We start from the raw sequence: 19,008 nt of genomic DNA on the forward strand, positions 1-19,008 counted from the left end.
CTTTTTTTGTTAGTTGGGGGACTTGAATTCCTGGATCTGGGTGCTGTCCCTGAGTTCTTCAGCTCAAGGCAAGTGCTCTACCATTTGCACAACAGCTCCACTTACGGTTTTCTGCTGGTTAATTGGAGATAAGAGTCACAGACTTTCTTGCCCAGGCTGGCTTTGAGCTGTGACCCTCAGATATGTCTCCCAAGTAGCTAGGATTACAGGCATGAGCCATTGGTGCCCAACTTTGAAAAGGCTTTTGACAAAATATCACATCCATTTATGTTGAAAGCTCTGTAGAAAATAGGAATAGAAGAAAAAAATCATTCTTTAAAACAGTAAAAGCCACATAGGACATACCAATAGCCATACTAAATGGTGAAAAGTTAAAAACAATTCTTCTAAAATCCAGGAACAAGGCAAGGATACCCACTTCACTCCTCTTCAACATAGTTTTGGAATCCTAAGCCAGAGCAATAAGGCAAGAAAAGGATATTAAAGGGATCCACATATAGAAAGAAAAAATTAAACTATCCCTGCTTGCAGATGATATGATCTTATACCTAAATGACCCCAAAAAACTCTACTCCCTAACTCCTAGAATTAACCACTTAGGCAAAGTAGCAGGATACAAAATTAACCCACAAACATAAATTTCCTTTCTGTACACCAGCAATGTACAAACAGAAAACGAAATCAGGAAAACAACCCCATTCACAATAACCCCTAAAAGAATAAGATATCTAGGGGCTGGGAAGGTAGCTCAGTGGTAGAGTGCTTACCTTGCATGCCTGAGGCCCTGGGTTCGATTCCTCAGCACCACATAAGCAAAATGAAAAAAGCCGGAAGTGGCGCTATGGCTCAAGTGGTAGAGTGCTAGCCTTGAGCTGAAGAGCTGAGGGACAACGCCCAGGCCTAGAGTTCAGACCCTACGACCGGACCCCCCCCCCCCCCCGCAAAAAAAAAATAAGGTATCTAGGAATCACCCTAATCAAAGATGTAAAGGACCTATTTAGTGAAAACTATTAAAATCTAAAGTAATTAAAGATGTCACCAGAAAATGGAAAGACCTTCCATGATCATCAATAGGTAGAATCAATATTGTGAAAACAGCCATACTGCTATAAATGATACACAAATTCAACGCAATTCCCATCAAAATCCATATGGTGTTCTTCACTGAAATAGAGAAAACATTCCAAAAAATGCATAAGGAACAACAAAAGACCTAGAATAGCCGCAGTAATTCTAGGCAAAAGAAGCAATGCAGGATTTCAAGCTCTACTCTAGAACCATAATGACCAAAAAAAAAAAAAAAAAACCTGCTTGATATTGGTACAAAAATAGACCTGAAGACTAATAGAATAGAAGATCCATAAATAAAAGCACATATACTCATCTGACAATAGACAAAGGAGACAAAGACATACAGTGAAAAAAACATAGCCCCTTCAACCATTGGTGCTGGGAAAACTGGGCAGCCACATGTAGAAAACTAAAAGTGGACCCCAGCCTGTCACTATGCACTAACATTAATTCAAAATAGATTAAAGACCTCAACAGCAAAACTGAAACTCTGAAACTACTGTAGGACAGAGTAGGAGAGACACTAGACTAGAACTTCCTGAACAAAGTTCCAGGGTCATAGTAAATTGTAGAGAGACTCGACAAATGGAACTACTTCAAAATAAAAAGTTTCTGCACAGCTAAAGACATAGCTACCAAACCAGAAAAACAGCCAACCAACTGGGAGAAGATACTTACCAACAATATATCAGACCAAGGCCTAATACCCGTTATATACAGGGAACCCAAGGAATGAATCCCTCCCAAATCTATCATTACATGGGCAAGAGAGCAAAAGAGAGACTTCTCAGAAGAAGAGATAAAAATGGCAAAGAAACTCATGAGGAAATGTTCATCATCCCTGGCCGTAAAGGAAATACAAAGAAAAGCAACCCACTTTACCTTAGTCAGAATGGCCTATATCCTAAATTCAGGCAATAACAAATGCTGGCAGGAATTACTACACTGCTGGTAGAAATGTAAACTAATACAACTACTCTGGAAATTTTGGAGGTTCCTCAGAAAACTAAACGTGGAGCTTTCCTATGACCCAGCCATACTCCAAGGCATCTACCCTGAGGAGCAGGAACCAGGATACAACAAGGACACCTGTACTTCCATGTTCCATGATGCACTGTTCACAGTAGCTAAGATACTGAAACAACCCAGATGCCCCACCACAGATGGAAGGATCCAAAGATGGTGATACATATATACAATGGAATATTACATGGCCATTAGAAAGGACAAAATAATGATATTTGCAGGTACATGGATGGAACTTGAACAAATCAAGTTAAGATAAGCCAAGAACAGAGAAGACAAATGGCACGTGTTCTGATATGCTGATGTTAGATTCAAAACATGAGATATGACCAAGTAAACAGGATTCAAGAAACAAAGGAACTTTTCTTAATTTGTCATGTAGTTTCTAGATGACTCTCTGTTCTTGACCTCATACTTGGTGTATACACGTGCACATCTGAGAGAAGCTAGGAGGGAGGCACAGAACTAGAGGAAAATGGGCGGAAAAGTACAGCAGAGGGGCCCATCAGCTGTAGTGCACATTGATGAAAGTGAACTAAGCAACTCAGGGGTGGTAAGGAAGGGAGGGAATGAGAGAGAAAGTGGAAACAGCTGACCCTAAGCAAAAGGAAGGAAATATACAAATCACCCAATTTGGAAGAAATAGTTTTAGTCTTTAGAGGTCATAAGCTTTGTAGATCAAGACAATGATGACATTGTGAAGGTTAAAACATGTTTGTGATTTTAGCTAATTATCACTATGCCACAAGTTTTAGTCTGTAGAATTCATAAGCTTTGTAGATCAAGACAATGGCAGTTAGCATTGTGAAGGTTAAAACATGTTTGTGATTTTAACTAATTATCACTGTGCTCCAAAACTGTGAAATTTGTGTAAGTCCTTAATCTCAATAAAGAAAATAAATGTTTATATGTATTTGGAGATTTTTTCATCTATTTTTCTAGTTTTTTTTCTGACTTCTAGTTTAATTTCCATGTTATCTGGTAGACACTTTGATTTCTGTTTTATTTATTATGTTGAGTGTCTTATCTGCTTCATGATGTTGTATATGCTATCTTGATAAGTTTCATGTAAGGTTAATAATATATATTTTGTGGGTTTTGCATTAAGGAGTCTATAGAAACTAATTCTGTACAGTATTGCTGAGGTTATTGGGTGCAGTTACATTCTAATTGATAGATACTGTGCCTCCCGGTCTCCCTCCCTCCCTCCCTTCCTTCCTTCTTTTATCTTTGGACCTGTCAGTTTCTGATAGATTTTGAAGTCTCCAAATACAGTGAATTAATATATTTCTCCTTGTACATGTCTCAGATTTTGCCTATGTATTTTGACACTTTATTGTCACCTCATTCACGTTAAGGACTATTACGTCTTGAAGAATTGATGACTTCACTATATAATGCTTCTGAAGTTACTTTTCTTTAAAATCTGATCTGGTCTGAAGCTATTTTATCTACTCTTTATTTTGATTAGTGTTAACATACATGGCTAATTTACTTTTAGTTGATGTATGTTCTCTATTTAACATGGGTATTTTTGATTGAGAAAATATTTCTTGATACACTTTGACAATCTTTCATTTAATTGGTGCATTTATAAAATTGGCATATAGAGTAATTACTAATATGGCTAGATCTTTACCATATGTTACCAATTATGTATATATTTGTTGCGCGTGCGTGCGTGCGTGCGTGCGTGCGTGCGTGCGTGTGTGTGTGTACTGGGGCTTGAACTCAGGGCCTGGGTGCCATTCCTGAGCTTTTTTCTCTCAAGGCTGATACTTTACTCCTTGAGCCATAGCTTCACTTCTGCCTTTTTGGTGGTTAATTGAAGATTAGAAACTTAGGGATTTTCTTGCCTGGGCTGGCTTTGAACTGTGATCCTCAGATCTCAGCCTCCTGAGTAGGTAGGATTATGAATTACAGGCATGACCCCCCATTAGTGGTCATCTTTTGTGATTTAATTAAGGATATATGATTTTCATTCTTCTCCCTTCCTTATTGTATTGGAATTTGATCTCAGAGACTTAGGCTTTCTAAGTAGAAACTATACTAATTGAGCCATACTCTCAGCCTTATTTTGCTTTCTAAGTTATTTTTTAAGTAGGTCTTTAGGTTTTTGCCCCAGATTAGCCTCAGATAAAATCCTTCTATTTATGGTGTTCTCTGTATCAAACCGTGAGTGTATATCACAATGCCTGGCTTGTTGGTAGGAATGGCATTTTGGTAACAGAATGCCCAGGCTATCCTGGAACCAAGGATCCTCTTGGCCTACTTAAGCCTCTGTGATATTTCTTCTATTCATCCTTTCTTGTTTGCAGTTATGTTATTTATTTACGCATGCATTTTTGTCTTTTTTTTTTCTTACTTGCTTTTTTGGTTTGGCATTCTGGTCTCCTTTTCCCTATAGTAAAGGCCTGGTGTATACTAGACCAATAATCCTTTACCACTTGAAACTGTACTCAGCCCTTTTGCTTTTTTGAGATACGATCCCTGTAACTTTCCCCAGGCTGGCCTGAACACATGAATAATCCTTCTGCCTCTTAATTCCTCTGAGTAGGTAGAATTATAAATGTGATCCACCAACTTTGACTCCATCATTGCTTTTTCTTTTTTTTTTTTTTCTGAGGCAAAGTCTTGCTATGTAGCCCAGGCTGGACTTCATCTCCAGATATTCCTGCCTTTTCCCCCAAGTTCTGAGATTACAGTTGTGCTGTAACAGAGTAGACATGGCTACTCTTGGAAGTTTCTGACATAGCCTAAAGCTCTGAGATGATTTCCTCAGGTAATAAGCCACCAAAAACATTCTTCAGGGGCTGGGAAGGTGGCTTAGTGGTGGAGTGCTTGCCTTGCATGCATGAGGCCCTGGGTTCAATTCTTTAGCACCACATAAGCAGAAAAATCCAGAAGTGGCACTGTGGCTCAAAAGGTAGAGTGTTAGCCTTGAACTGAGGAACATGCCCTGGCCCAGAGTTCAGGTTTCACAACCCCCCCCCCCCAAAAAAAAAAAATTCTTCATTTCTGTTACAGTATTTTTAAGTGATTTCATTTCTTCTTTCTTACTTAGAGCTTTTGTTTCTCTGCTTTAGGTTCCTATCCTTTCTTATATTCTTAAATCCTTAGAGTCTTTAGCATATTGGTCATAGTTCACAAATTTGAGTCTCATAATTCCAACATCCCTGAAATAGTCTAGTTCTGATACTTTGTCTTGTCAAGCTGTTTTTCTGTCTGTTTTTAGTCATTTAGTTTGCCTTGTAATTTTTTCCCTTGGCAACTTGGACATAATATACCAAGTAAAGGGGACCAAGGTGGTTTTGTGTTAGAGTAATGCTGTCCCTATAGAATAAGTTGGAAAGTATTTCCTCTGCTTCTGTCTTCTGGAAGAACATGATTGTGCGCTGATAAGTACCTAATTGTCAAAGGGGGGACCTCCTGTTTGGAATATTCTCACTGTGTTGCATCTCTACTCTGATTTGAGACTTTTTTGAGCCTTAATAGTTCCAACCTCTTACTTGTCTGTGTTAAGTTGTTTGGGTTTACTCTCCCTGAACTACAGTCTGAAAACTGTCTAGGCAGTTATCTGAGGGAGTTGAGGGTTAATCTTGGATATTTTGAAAAATCACTTCCTGGTGGTACATACTTTTTTAAAGGTAGGAAAACAGTATTTTATTATTTTTGTATTGTCTGCTTTTTGGCTGTTTAGATTGGAGGACAGGTTCCTATGGTTTGATGAGTGTGTGTTGCCTAGGACTCTTGAGGATATAATAGAAGCACCTTACTTATAGATGCTTTATAGAACTCAAGTAGTTGTCCTTCCTTATTACTGATTGCTAGAGAGATAGGGAGGTCAGAAGTTTCAGTCCATTATCCTTGAAGACCAATATTGTTCTAATCTTTTTTTTCTTGCTTGCTTGGTTATTTGCTTTCTTGTGACAGTACTGGGGCTTGCTCAGGGCCTTGTGCGTACTCTTACTTGGCTTTTTTACTCAAGGTTGGCACTTTTCCACATTTCTACTTTTAATAGCATTTTTGTCCTCCTTTTCCCTGAAAATGTTTAAGATTGTTATTTGTTGTCTAGTTCACATAAAAAGGTGAGGCAAATGGCAAAGAAAGATTACCAGACCATTTTCTTTTTTTTTTTTTTTTTTGTCGGCCGTGGGGCTTGAACTCTGGGCCGGGGCGCTGTCCCTCAGCTCTTCAGCTCAAGGCGAGCGCTCTACCACTTGAGCTACAGCGCCACTTCCGGTTTTCTGGTGGTTTATTGGAGATAGGAGTCTCACGGTCTCTCCTGTCCGGGCTGGCTTTGAACCGCGATCCTCAGATCTCAGCCTCCTGAGTAGCTAGGATTACAGGCGTGAGCCACCAGCGCCCGGCTACCGACCATTTTCCAACCTTATATATTTTTGTTTTTACCAGTGTTACTATTTTTTTGTTATTCACTGTAAGACCTCTCAAGTTTTATGCCACCAAGTATTAATTGTATACATGGTTGTAGCCAATAGTATTAGACAAAGACTATGGAGAAGCCTGAAATTGTACTTCATCAGGAAAGTCTAAGGGCTGTACAGTGTTTAGAATTTTTTAAATGACTTGAAGAGCTTCATTCCTATTGCTGTTTGGAAAGGAGTACTTAATAAATTTGCATGTTGAACTCCCTTTGGGTTAAAATTACATTATTCATTATCTTACTTTTCAGTTATTCAAGCGAAGAAATGTTGCTACAGCAGAAGAGGAGACAGAAGAGGAAGTTATGTCAGATGGTGGCTTTCATGAGGCCCAGATTAATAACATGGAGATGGCACCAGTAAGTAAGATATTAAAAGGAACTTATTTTATTGTTGAAGATAGGAGATTTTTCTCTTTTTATAGTTAATTTTGAAAATTATTTTTTATAATGGGGCTCTGAACGCACCACCTATTCTTTCCCTTGGGTTTTTGCTCATAGCTGGTGCCCTACCACTAGAGTCTCTCCAGTTTTTGCAAGTCTCTATGAGTTTTATAAAACATTATGTTAGATGGCTATAAAAGGCACTTACTATTTTAGGTTACATATTTAATCATCTTGGCTTATTACATGCTTATTGTATTTTGGTGTAGTATGCAGTAAAAAATCAACTAAATTAGAAAGATAACTCAGCTATAAAACTTAAACGCCTGTAATCCTAGCTACCCAGGAGACTGAGATCCAAGGATTGCAGTTCAAAGCCAGCCTATCTCCAAAACAACCAGCAGAAAACAGAAGTGGCATGTGGCTCAAGTGGTAGAGTGCTCACCTTGAGCTGAAGAACTTAGGGACAGAACCTACCTCAGAGTTCAAGCCCCACGACCAACAGAAAATAAATAAAAACTTACATAGAGCCAGGTGTGGTGGTATATATTTGTAGTCTAGTACTGGATTAGCTGAGGCAAGAGTGGGAGGTCAGTGAGAAACCCTGTCTCAACTTAAAAAATAGTATGTGTGGCAAAACGTCTCATTGTACCCCATAAAATTGTAGTTATGTGTGTCATTAAAAAAAAATTCCCTTCAAAATTAAAAAAAATATGTAAAATTGAATTCTTCAAAATTTATAGCTATAAAATTACCATATAAATTGAAAAATTGAATTTATATCAGAACTATTAGGATATTCTGTTGTAAAATGTTAGCAGCCAATAAAGATATAGAACTTATGATTTATTTACATACCTCATATATGTGTAGGATTTCTGTGTAATTAATTTAAAAGTAGATCATAGGTTTGGGTGCTAGTGGCTCATGCCTGTAATCCTAGCTGTTCAGAAGGCCTCTGAGCTCTAAGGATCATAGTTCAAAGCCAGTCTGGGTAGGAAAATTCATGAGATTCTTACCTCCAGTTAATCACGAGAAAACTGGAAGTGGAACTGTGGCTCAAAATGGTAGAGTACTATCCTTGAGCAAAAGAACTCAAGGATAGTGCCCAGACCATGAGTTCAAGTCCCATGACAGACCAAAAAAATTTTTAAAAAAAGCAGATCACACAGTACATTATACAAATATATGAAAATGTCACAATGGTCCGTCTGCTCCCCCCTGGCCTCCCCACACACACCTCTTTGAGATATAAGACAGACAGGTGAGTGGTGGGGGGAATGCAGGAAATAAACCAAAATTGAGTAATAGTGGCATAATGGTACTGAAGGAAAACGTTAGGATAATTAAAGTAGACAGTATTTTCTTTAAAAACATACAAAAACCCCCAAACAAATGAAAATACCTGTACAGGGCTGGGGTTCAACCTCCAAAACAAAAAAAATTTTCTTTAAATTTAAAGGAAAAAAAAATCCTGGGCATGGTAAATCACATCTATCTATAATACTAGCACTTGGAAGGCTGAATTCCTAGGTTAGTCAGAGCTGAATAGAAACTTTATCTTAAAGGTTTGTGTGTGGCATTTTCATATAGTTGTATAATGTACTCTGTGTGATCTGCTTTTTTTTCTTTTCGGTCTGTCATAGTTTGTTATTTTTTTATTTATTTTATCTGAATTAAGGTTTATATTGTTATATTTGCTTTTTGTTTGTGATCCAGGGTGGTGTCATTACTTCTGACATGATAGAAATGATATTTTCTAATAGCCCAGAGCAACAGCTTTCTGCAACACAGAAATTCAGAAAGCTGCTTTCAAAAGGTAAGATCTGAGTATGTTTCTTTCCATATGAAAGAATACTTTCTTTTCTGTAAAATATTCCTTCTGGGCACTGGTGGTACATACCTGTAATCCTAGCAACTCAGACCAGCTCAGGCAGGAAAGTCCATCTCTAATTAACCACCAAAAAGAGCTAGAAGTAGAGCTGTGGCTGAAGTGGTAGAATGCTGTCTTGATCAATAAAGCTAGAGGACAGAGCTAAAGCCCTGAGTTCAAGCCCCATGACTGGCACCAAAAAAATTTTAACTTTCCCATTACCTCTTTTCAGACTACAGGCAATTTCATTTTTATAGTGTTATGACCAACATGTTAAAAAAATTTTTTAATGTTACTTGAAAAATAGTATGATGTTTCTAATGCTAGTTTACTACTGAAAGTTACCATGGATTTGTTAGTGGTTAAGTTTAAACCCATCTGTTTGGTGTAATAAGTATAGAATAGGACTGAAGTATGGTACTTGTCATCCTAGGCAAATAAAAATAATTAAAATGTTGATGCTAGTAAATAATTTTCCAGTGATAAGTTCTGGTTATTAGTGATGTAAAATATTAATATGCTAGGTGCCAGAGTCTCATGCTTATTATCCTAGCTATTCAGGAGTCTGAGATCTGAGGACTGTGGTCAGTCTGGGCAGAAAAGTCCAATAGACTCTATTTTTAATTAACCAGTGGCTCAGCTGTGAGCAAAAGAAAGCCAACAATAGGGCCTTGGATTCAAGACTTGGTATTAGCACAAAAAAACCCAAAGTACTTCCTTTGAAGTTAAATAAAAGGAAAACCCACTACCATAATGCACATACCTAAAAACTCTTGTTTTACACGACAACTTACCAGTATTCGAATAGAAAGTATATGTCCCATATCTCTATAACTATTGTCTCTTTAGCATGATAATGATTTCTCACAAAATTGGGCTTTTTAAGACTTTCACCACTACTACCTTACATATATTTTGATTTAAAGAAAAGTATACAAGCTGGGCATGGTGGCATACCCAGAACTCAGGAAGAGTCTGTGTCTGGAGGATTACAAATTTAAGATCAGTCTGAGCTACATACTGAGTCCCTGTGTACAAAAATGTACATTACAAAACATTAGAATACAAAACACCATATATGCTCTTTCTAGTGTAGAGCATGATGAGAGGTGTTACCTTCTTTGTCCTGAAATTATTCATGCCAATGATAGAAGAGACTGTAGTGTTTTTGGTAGTCATTGCATGGTAGTAGTATTTTGAATTTTCATTAAATTTACTAGTGGTTTTCTTCATGAATTGTATTTTGCTTGTATTTTGTGAGATTGCTTTTCGTAAAATTTAGTTGCTAAATGGCAGATATGCCTAGAGTCTTTAGACTCTCAGGAGTCTAAAAAGTATCATTGAGCCTAAGAGTTTGAAGCTAGCTTGGTCAACATAGGGAGAAGACCAGACTTTGTGTCAAACATACAAACAAAACCAAATATTAGATTGACACTTGGCTTATGCCTGTAATCCTAGCTACTCAATAGGCTGAGATCTGAGGATTGTAGTTCAAAGCCACCCCAAGTAGGAAAGTCTATAAGACTCTTACCAACAGTTAACTATCAGAAGGAGCCAGAAATGAAGCTGTAGCTCAAGTGGTAAGAGCACTAGTCCTGAGCAAAAAAGCCAGGGGACAGTATCCAGACCCTGAATTCAAGCCCCAGGACTTCACTGAACTTTCTCTCCTCTTTTCCTCCATTCTCCTCTATCCCCCCCTCTTTCTCTCTTTCTTTCTCTCACCCTTTCTTCTTCTCTCTCTCACTCTCTTTCTCTCTGTCTCTGTCTCTGTCTCTGTCTCTGTCACTCTCTCTCTCTCTCTCTCTCTCTCTCTCTCTCTCTCTCTCTCTCTCTCTCTCTCTCTCTCTCTCTCTCTCTCTCTCTCTCTCTCTCTCCCTCCCTCCCTCCCTGCCCTCTGCTGGAGCTCAGAATGTGAACAGTAGAGTGCTTACCTAGTATTCATAGGCACTATAAAACAACAAAAGAGTCTTCGCTGAATTTTGTGTTATTACTCTTGTTTTATTATCAGTTTGGGTATATATTTCTACAATTTATCCTATTAACCAATTTATTGTAACAAATTTATTTAGTTGAGTGATTGATAAAAATGTAGAAACAGACAAAGTTATGTCATTAGGATCCTTGTCAAACTAAACCTCTTTCAATAAGACTTCTAACTTGGCTATGATTCTGTACAGATAATGCAGTGAAATTACTGCATTTTTTCTGGCATTGCCCCATGTACATTCAAAATTTGCTGTGTCTCTGCTGTGATTACTCTCATTATCTGCCATTTCCAATATGTTACCCAATAAATTTATTGAAATACTTCATTTATAAAGTACTTATTGTCATAACTAAAAATGAGATTAATTTGGCGAGTAAATCTTAATGAATTCCTGCTGGCATTCATCATGACAGATACTAATTGTATTCTATAAGCACACTATAAATTCTGTAAGGCAGTTTCCCTCAAGACAGTCCATGATAAAAAACAGTATGAAAAACAAAAATGATAAACTGAAAGCTCATGGACAGAAAACCAGCAGAAAGGATACAAAATGCTGATTGCAATTGTCTGGGTGTTGTTGTTATTTTTGCAGTTGTTGTTGTTTTCCATTGCTTTCTGGGTTTCCTAAAAATAGTAGTTGGAGTAATTTTAATTTTTAAGAATTTTTACAGTGTAGGTGTATAGTTCATCAAGGCCCCATACCACAAAACGAAAGAAAGCTTCCTACCACTTAAGACACAATGAATACTGCCCATTCTTCATTTTCCTATTAAAACTTGTTGGTTTATGTGAAACCTTTCACCTTGCCCTAGTCTTGAAGTGGCAAGGCCCAGTAAATAAAGGAGGGAGTATTGTGAAATAATTTTGAGCTATAAAGTCCTTACATTGAAATTAAAGGATTGTTTTTCTTTTTATTTTATGTGGAAACAGAGCCGAATCCTCCTATTGATGAAGTTATCAGCACACCAGGCGTAGTTGCCAGGTTTGTGGAGTTCCTCAAACGAAAAGAGAACTGTACACTGCAGGTGCGAACATTTTCATTTCTTAGCTCTTGGAAAATTTCATTTTGTATATGAATTTTTTATTTACTTTGATCTTTGTGGAGGTTATATTTGTTTATAATGATATTCCTGATGACTACATTGTAAGCTGTTATAGCTTTATTGACGTAACATAATACCCCTGGCTGTGCTCTTCAGAGTTTGTTTTTAGTCATTTAAACTATCTTGTGATTATTATTGTAGGTAATATGTAAGAAGGAAATGTGTAAAGTAGAGGAGCCATGATAAATAAGAACCTTATAAATAGGCTGCATAAAATTTGGTTTTGAGGGCTGGGAATGTGGCTTAGTGGTAGAGTGCTTGCCTAGCATGCATGGAGCCCTAGGTTCTATTTCTCAGTACCACATAAGCAGAAAAAGCCGGAAGTGGTGCTGTGGCTCAAGTGGGTAGAGTGCTAGGAGCAAAAGAAGCTCAGGGACAGTGTCCAGGTCCTGAGTTCAAGCCCCAGGATTGGGGGAAAAAATGGTTTTGAGGGTCTTATAGATTACACTTGTTAATTTCAAGATGATGTTAGTCTCAAGAACTGGATCAAAAACTCAACTTTCAATCCTCCTTCTACCTTAAAAGAGCTGATGGGAAAGACTGTTTTGTCAGAGTCTGTATTTGTGCTTCCTGCCAGTATCATTTTGATATTTCAGTACTATTTTGTGTAGAGATTAAAGAAGAAATTCTGCAGCCTCTGAATTAGATTGGTTTCACAGTAAAAGGAACCAACTGCCAACCATTCTTCATCCTTGGAATTATGTAGAATTAAAATTTAAAAACCTGTATGTTTTTCCTGAATAAGAGCTGAATTTTTTTCTTGTGGGTTTTTCAATGTCTAGACTTCATTAGAGTAGCCAGTAGAGTCAGTATCAATATGTATTAACAGGTGTCTGGGATCTCAGAATTCTCAGCCTTGCATCTAATCAGAATGCCTCAGACCCTCTTAGAGACTGCAGCTATAAAATTGGGTTAGGTGTCAAGGAGATCACAAAGTGAGATTATTTTTTCTACAGTAATAATTGACAATAAGTTAATCATAAAGATAACTCCCATTGTACTTTGTGTGCTTTTACCATATTTTAATAGTTTTTTTTTTGTAGGGAGTGGGGCATTTTTGTACAAGGTAACCCATATCTCCAGGCTTCTAACTGGCCAGATCATTCCTAATCTTAATGCTTTTTCTTGGTGTTTTCTCTCTTTTTACCCTTCTGTCTTTCTTTTACATCTTTATTACCATTTTGATTTCCTTACAGGGAAAACAAGCAGTATAGAAAAGGTAGAATACTTCGATTTCCCATCAATTTTTTAGAATACTTCGATGTCCCATCAGTTTTTCTTTTCCAGTTTGACATTTGCCAGTCCCTGTGTTTATTTGAATTAAGATTCTGTTTTGCTAGCTGCTTCCTGGATTGTAATTCTGGTCCTCATCTAAGGCCAAAATCACCAGACACCTGAAAAATCCTGTTCACCCTGAACACAAGGGAAGAAAGAGACTTTTCTCAGAAAAAAAGGAAATCCAGACAACCAACACTGCAGAGAACAGAGCCTGAGCCCCTAAGCAACCTGCCAAGAAAACCAGAGGGACCAAATGAGGAGCCTTACTGCAGTTTATCATTTGAAATGCTTTGTAGGAAAAGGGAGGTAGGGAAAATTATCATTTTGTTCATGCTAACAAAAATGTTTCTGTCCTGTCTCTGGGAATGAGTAGAGTTGAGAGATAAACTGATTTTTACTGTTCTAGTAGCGGTTCTTCCTAGGTGATTGCAAAGATCCAATTTCTTATGCATTAAAGAAAGTTTACCCAAAATGAAAAGTCAGAGAAATGAGTCTTATCTTTATATTCTCTACATAAGAAATGAATCTTATTTCTATTCTACAAAAGTACAATATGTTCTCAGAGTGCCCTCTCTTAACTAGCACATGTAAATGAGGCATCATTTTTTGATTCAGTGCTCTCTAATACTAGAATATACATTTAACATGTCTGAAGATGAAAACCTTCAGAAATACTACTTTGCTTCTATCTAAATTTCTAGATGGTACTCTTGTGCAAACTAATAGGCTAACAGATTGAAAATGACTCCTGTGCAAGTGACCACCTCATGATCTCATGATTTTCATCTTAAATATTCTAAAGACCAAGAAATAACTTATTTGAAGAATTGTCCTCTCCAGCTTTCTTTCTTGCCAGTTTAAGCACAGGATGGCATTCTCTGTCCACTGTGAATAATGGTTAACTTCTGAAGCAGAAAGAGCAAGAATATTCATTCAAGAAGGCTTAGAGTCAGGAGACTTGATGCTGTGCTATGTATTCAGATAATTAGACTTGCTCTTGTACGCTGAGAGGGTCTGCCCTGTTTTCTTAGCAGTAAAATACATAAGCTAGCTCTCAATACTCTTGTCTACTTAACCAGAGCTACAAATAAAGCATATTTGGAATAGGGATTTTGCCAATTCTCTTCCAGAAAGAGAGTCAGTACTGTATAGAAAGAGGAAATTCGTTGAGACAACTCATTAATTAGTCTGAGGGACAAACTTGATTTCTTCATTCTGACTTTCCTAATCAATAGCTGGGGTTTTTTTTGTTTGTTTTGTTTTTAGCATTACTACCCAGGGACAAACTTACCCTCAAAGTAGAAGTGAGTTTGGATCTAATACAGGATTTGAAAGCAGCCAGTGACATCTAGATCAGACATACTTAATTGAGCCTTTGACATGAAACTGGTCTTTATCTATGGACCCATTGTTCTACAGTGCTACAATTTTGCATTCTCAAGCCCTTTTTAATAATGGCTTATAAAAATATCTACTACAGATTAGCAAATTACCTTCTGCTTCTAAACAGTAGATAGGTACTTTTCCAAAAGTTGTAAATTTGAATTGAGTTGACTTAGTTTCCCCTTTCCTGCTTTACTTGTCCCCTCTAAAAGCTTAATGTGATAAACTGCAGTAAGCCTTCATCCTCCTATGCTTTTTCCCATCTTCATTGACCTCTCTGCCTTTCTGGAAGGTTGCTCAGATGACTCAAGCACTGTGCTCTGCAGAGTTTGATATCTGGGTTTATTTTTCTGATGCGAGCCTTTCTTTTCACTTGCTCTCCAGGTGAGCCTGGCATTTGCTAGGAACCAGAGTGGAACCGGCAAAGTGGCCAGCAACAGAGTCCTGATCCAAATGGAGAAAGGGAACCCAGGCGTACCTCAACCTGGAGTGGGAAACTTGATAGGAGGTCAGAAGTACTTCAGCTTTGGATTCTCATTTCCCTTATTTAAGGAACTGAGCACCAGAAGGTAGAAACTGAGAAAGGGTATAGAGAAAACATCAAATCTTCAGTATGTAGATTTCAGTGGCAGCCTTTAGCAGATTTTGGACAGTGAAAAATACTAGTGAAAATGCTAATTATAAGCAGTTTAGCGGCAAGCAGGTTCCTTCTGTGGTTCCATTCTTTGTTTATTGATAGTTTAAAACAACAAAGGAGGAGTGAAGGTTATAACTGTTTTGGCCACTGTATAGATATTAAAAGTGATACCATTTCTTAAATTTCTCCCTCCCCCAGGTTTTTTTTATTTTTCTATTGAGTCATAATATATTACATTAATTCTTTTAAGCTGCTTCTATTATTAATTTTACCATCTGTTCTGGGCTCTCTGATTTTATAATTCTAATCTAGTGCTCAAAGCTCTAAAGTGTTTCAAAATAATAAAAAAAAATGAAAATCTTAAGTGCAGACTAGACTCTGATGAAGGGAAGTTAAGTAGTTCAACTGCAAGTCTTCAAAAATCTACTTAACATTAAACATTGCTTTTTCCAACATTAACAGACCAATACTCTTAAGGGAATTGTCCTTTTCATTGCCTCAGACACACACACACACACATACACACGTAGAAACAGAAAATTTGTTTTTATATGGTGAAAATACCAAAGTACTTGTATCTTCATGCTTTATTAATGCATGGATACTGTATGTCTTCAGTGACCCTCATCTATAGTTATTATGTTTCTGTCTTTGAAAATAACAAAACTACCTTTCAATTTCCATTCTAAATATTCTTGCATTCAGTGGTTGTCATCATGAACTTCTCAGTAATAAACACAACTGTTTTTATTGTTCCTCTGCTATGATATAGTATTGATTTACTGGTTGATTGATTGATGGATTGATTGGCATAGGATGTCTCTAGGTAGCTCTGGTTGGCCTTAAATTCAAGTTCATCCTGCCTCAGCCTCCTGAGTGCTGAAATTAGAGGTGTGTGCCCTACACCTGGCTTAGTTTCCAGTCTTGTATCATCCATCTTCAGGACATTATTGACTTCTTTTTCTTTGCTATAGTCATTGTCACTTCATTTTGTTTTTGTTTAATTTACTTAAGTAGCTTCTGGATTTGCCTCATTTCCTCTGAGGTCTTTAATGGTAAACTCAGCAGTTTGAGTTCTGGTACCATTAATATTCAAATTGATTTTATTCAATAACTCTTTAACATGTCTTTTACTTATTTGGGTTATTATTTTGCATCAAAATCTCACTACAGCTGGGCAAGGTAGCTTATGCCTGTAATCTCACTTAAGAGGTTAGGAGGTTTTGTGGCTAGCCTAGGCAAAAATTTTAACAAATATACTAGGCATGATCGTTCATGCCTATAAGCTCAGCTACTCAGGAAGCATGGGTAGGAGAACTGAACAGAAGTCATAGATTAGAGGGATTGAAGTCAAGCTGACCCTCTATAAAAACCACTAGACCATCTGGGCGCTGATGGCTCATGCCTATAATCCTAGCTTCTCAGGCTGAGATCTGAGGATCAAGGTTTTCTGCATTGGCAGAAAAAGTCTGACACCCTTATCTCACAAACTAAGAAAAAGCCAGAAGTGGTATTGTGACTCAAGTGGTAGAGCACTAGACTTGAGCACAAAGAGGCTTGGGACAGAGCCCAGGCCCTGAGTTCAAGCCACAGGACCAGTTAAGAAAACACCAAAAACCTCTTCCTATCTGAAAAGTAACTAAAACTAAAAATGTCTAGGGGTGTAGTAATTAGTAAAGTACCTGTATAATAAGTACAAGGCCTTGATTTCAAAACTTCAGTGTCACCAAAGCAAAAAAAACCTCACTGCAGATCTTTTTGTCTGTACTATATATAGTATATATAGTATATGTAATATATATTGTATAGTATTTGTTACCTATTATATATCATATATAATATTTGTTATATATTACATATTATATAGATTTTATTTCCAAAAGACTTTTACTCACAGTTTTTATTTCTTTTGACATGATCTCTGCAGGGATTGGTGATGGTTGAACTTTGGGGTAATCTTCTGGCAGGATCCTTGCTTTTATACTTACGTTATATTTCTCTTAATTTTCCTAGTAAGCAAAAGAAACTACTTTAGGTGAACTCTTGTTTCTTTAGCCCATACTGTCTGGCATATCACTATTTTATTTCTGAGAAATAAAAATAAAAGCAATTAAATGTTCCTGTGGCAGTGTTACAGATATGTTTTAGAGAGATTTTATTAGTAAGTTCCTTACAGAGATGAATGTGTCTAAGTTTTGTGGGAGTGTTCAGGGTTTAAACCGTAAGTTTCCTGAACTTCTGCTACAACAAAATCCTACCTTTTCAGATAAAATTTATAGTTCTCTTTAACCTTGTGATACTCCTAGTCTGGGCCTCCTTGGCTGCTGTAACTAACCTCCATATCTAGGCTATCAGCTACTCCATCTACCTGTTTTGTCACTTACTGGCTTTGAACATCCTCCTTTCCCCTCCCCTCCCTTCTTTCCCTTTCTTTCTTTTCGCTCAGTATGAATTGATTGCCCTTGCTAGGTAGCCCACCACATTAGCCATGCTGTCAATCTTTTAAGTGCCTTCTGCTATTCTATGCATTTGTTATCATTCACATGGCTTTGAACTGTGTCAATTCACTTGTCTGCCCATTTCTTCCTCTGATGGCTCTGTTTTCCCTTATGGCCCCTGCTTTTTTAGTTTATCTGAAAGCTTAGAAAAAGTTAGAAGTACTGTTGACCTGTTAGATAAAAAAAGGAAAGGAATGTTAATTTTTTTTTCTTTCTATGTGTTTTGTTAAATAAGTATGAGAACTATGGACTATCTAGAAATACAAGCTTTCAGTTGGGTGCTGGTGGCTCATGCCTATAATCCTAGCTGCTCAGGAGTCTGAGATCTGAAGATTGTGGTTCAAAGCCATTCCTGGCAGGAAAGTCTATGAGACTCTTATCTATAACCATTAGCTAACCAGAAAATGGAGCTGTGACTCTTAAGTGGTAGAGTCCCTAGTTCTAGACTTGAGCAAAAGATCTCAGGACAGTGCCCAGGCTCTGAGTTCAAGGCCCAGGACTGACCAAAACCAAGAAAGAAATATTTATTAACTTCTACTTTCTAACACTAAGTTAGTGAGACAAGTGACTGCTAGAGATTTGTAGAATTAGTAGCATGCTGTAGTTTGCTGACTATAATTTTGTTCATATCTTCTGTTTACTAGTGTTATAATACTCCATATCTGCCTTTTTTCTCAATACTTGGAATGCTCTTTAAGAAAAACTTTTATATCTTTGGTTTGGAGTCTTCTCATTTATTGGAAGCTCTTATGTATTGAAGCTGTTATTTCTATGAATTCCCTGTTAACTCATTTTGACCTATTTAACATTTAAAATACTTTTTGCCTTTCTTGCTATAACCACATTTTATACACTTTACACTAATATCTTTCTATTTTGCTTTGCCAGTCTTGCAGAAATTATGTATGATACCATATACATAGATTAAGGCCCAAGGGAACATAGTTTTCAGTGAAAATTTTTTTATCTTATCCCTATTCTGATGTCATCCAAGATTCTTTGTATAAGTAATACATATTTTATAGTTTCTTGTAATTGCATTCAGATATAATCTGTGCAATAATTACATTAAAGGCTAGGCTCAGTGGCTTATACCTGTAATTTCAGGTACTCGGGAGGCAGAAATCCAGTCAATACTAAAGCTTAGCCTGGGCACAAAAGTTAGTAAGATACTATCTAAGTAAATAAGCCAGGCTTGGTGGCATGCACTTGTGGTCTCAGCAATGTGGGAGGTATAGGTAGGGGAATTCTCATCTGAGGCCTGGTCTGGGGGAAAATTTAAAACTTTAGAAAAAATAGCTAGATCTAAAAAGGGCTGAAAGTG

The 19,008-nt window shown here is 37.2% G+C and overlaps 1 protein-coding gene across 2 annotated transcripts in view; it reads left to right on the forward strand.

Moving 5' to 3' along the window:
- The window catches only part of Kpna1 (karyopherin subunit alpha 1), a 55,634-nt gene that overhangs the window by 22,167 nt on the left and 14,459 nt on the right, over positions 1 to 19,008 (forward strand). For both annotated transcript variants that reach the window (XM_070030083.1, XM_070030082.1), the window contains exons 3-5: positions 6,791 to 6,898; positions 8,642 to 8,741; positions 11,716 to 11,810. In XM_070030083.1, coding sequence (XP_069886184.1) covers positions 6,791 to 6,898; positions 8,642 to 8,741; positions 11,716 to 11,810 — 303 coding nt within the window. The remainder of the gene's footprint in view (positions 1 to 6,790; positions 6,899 to 8,641; positions 8,742 to 11,715; positions 11,811 to 19,008) is intronic.

Source organism: Dipodomys merriami, unplaced genomic scaffold (genome assembly GCF_024711535.1).
Source record: "Dipodomys merriami isolate MVZ:Mamm:240054 unplaced genomic scaffold, mDipMer1.0.p SCAF_2, whole genome shotgun sequence".
Taxonomy (NCBI): Eukaryota; Metazoa; Chordata; class Mammalia; order Rodentia; family Heteromyidae; genus Dipodomys; species Dipodomys merriami.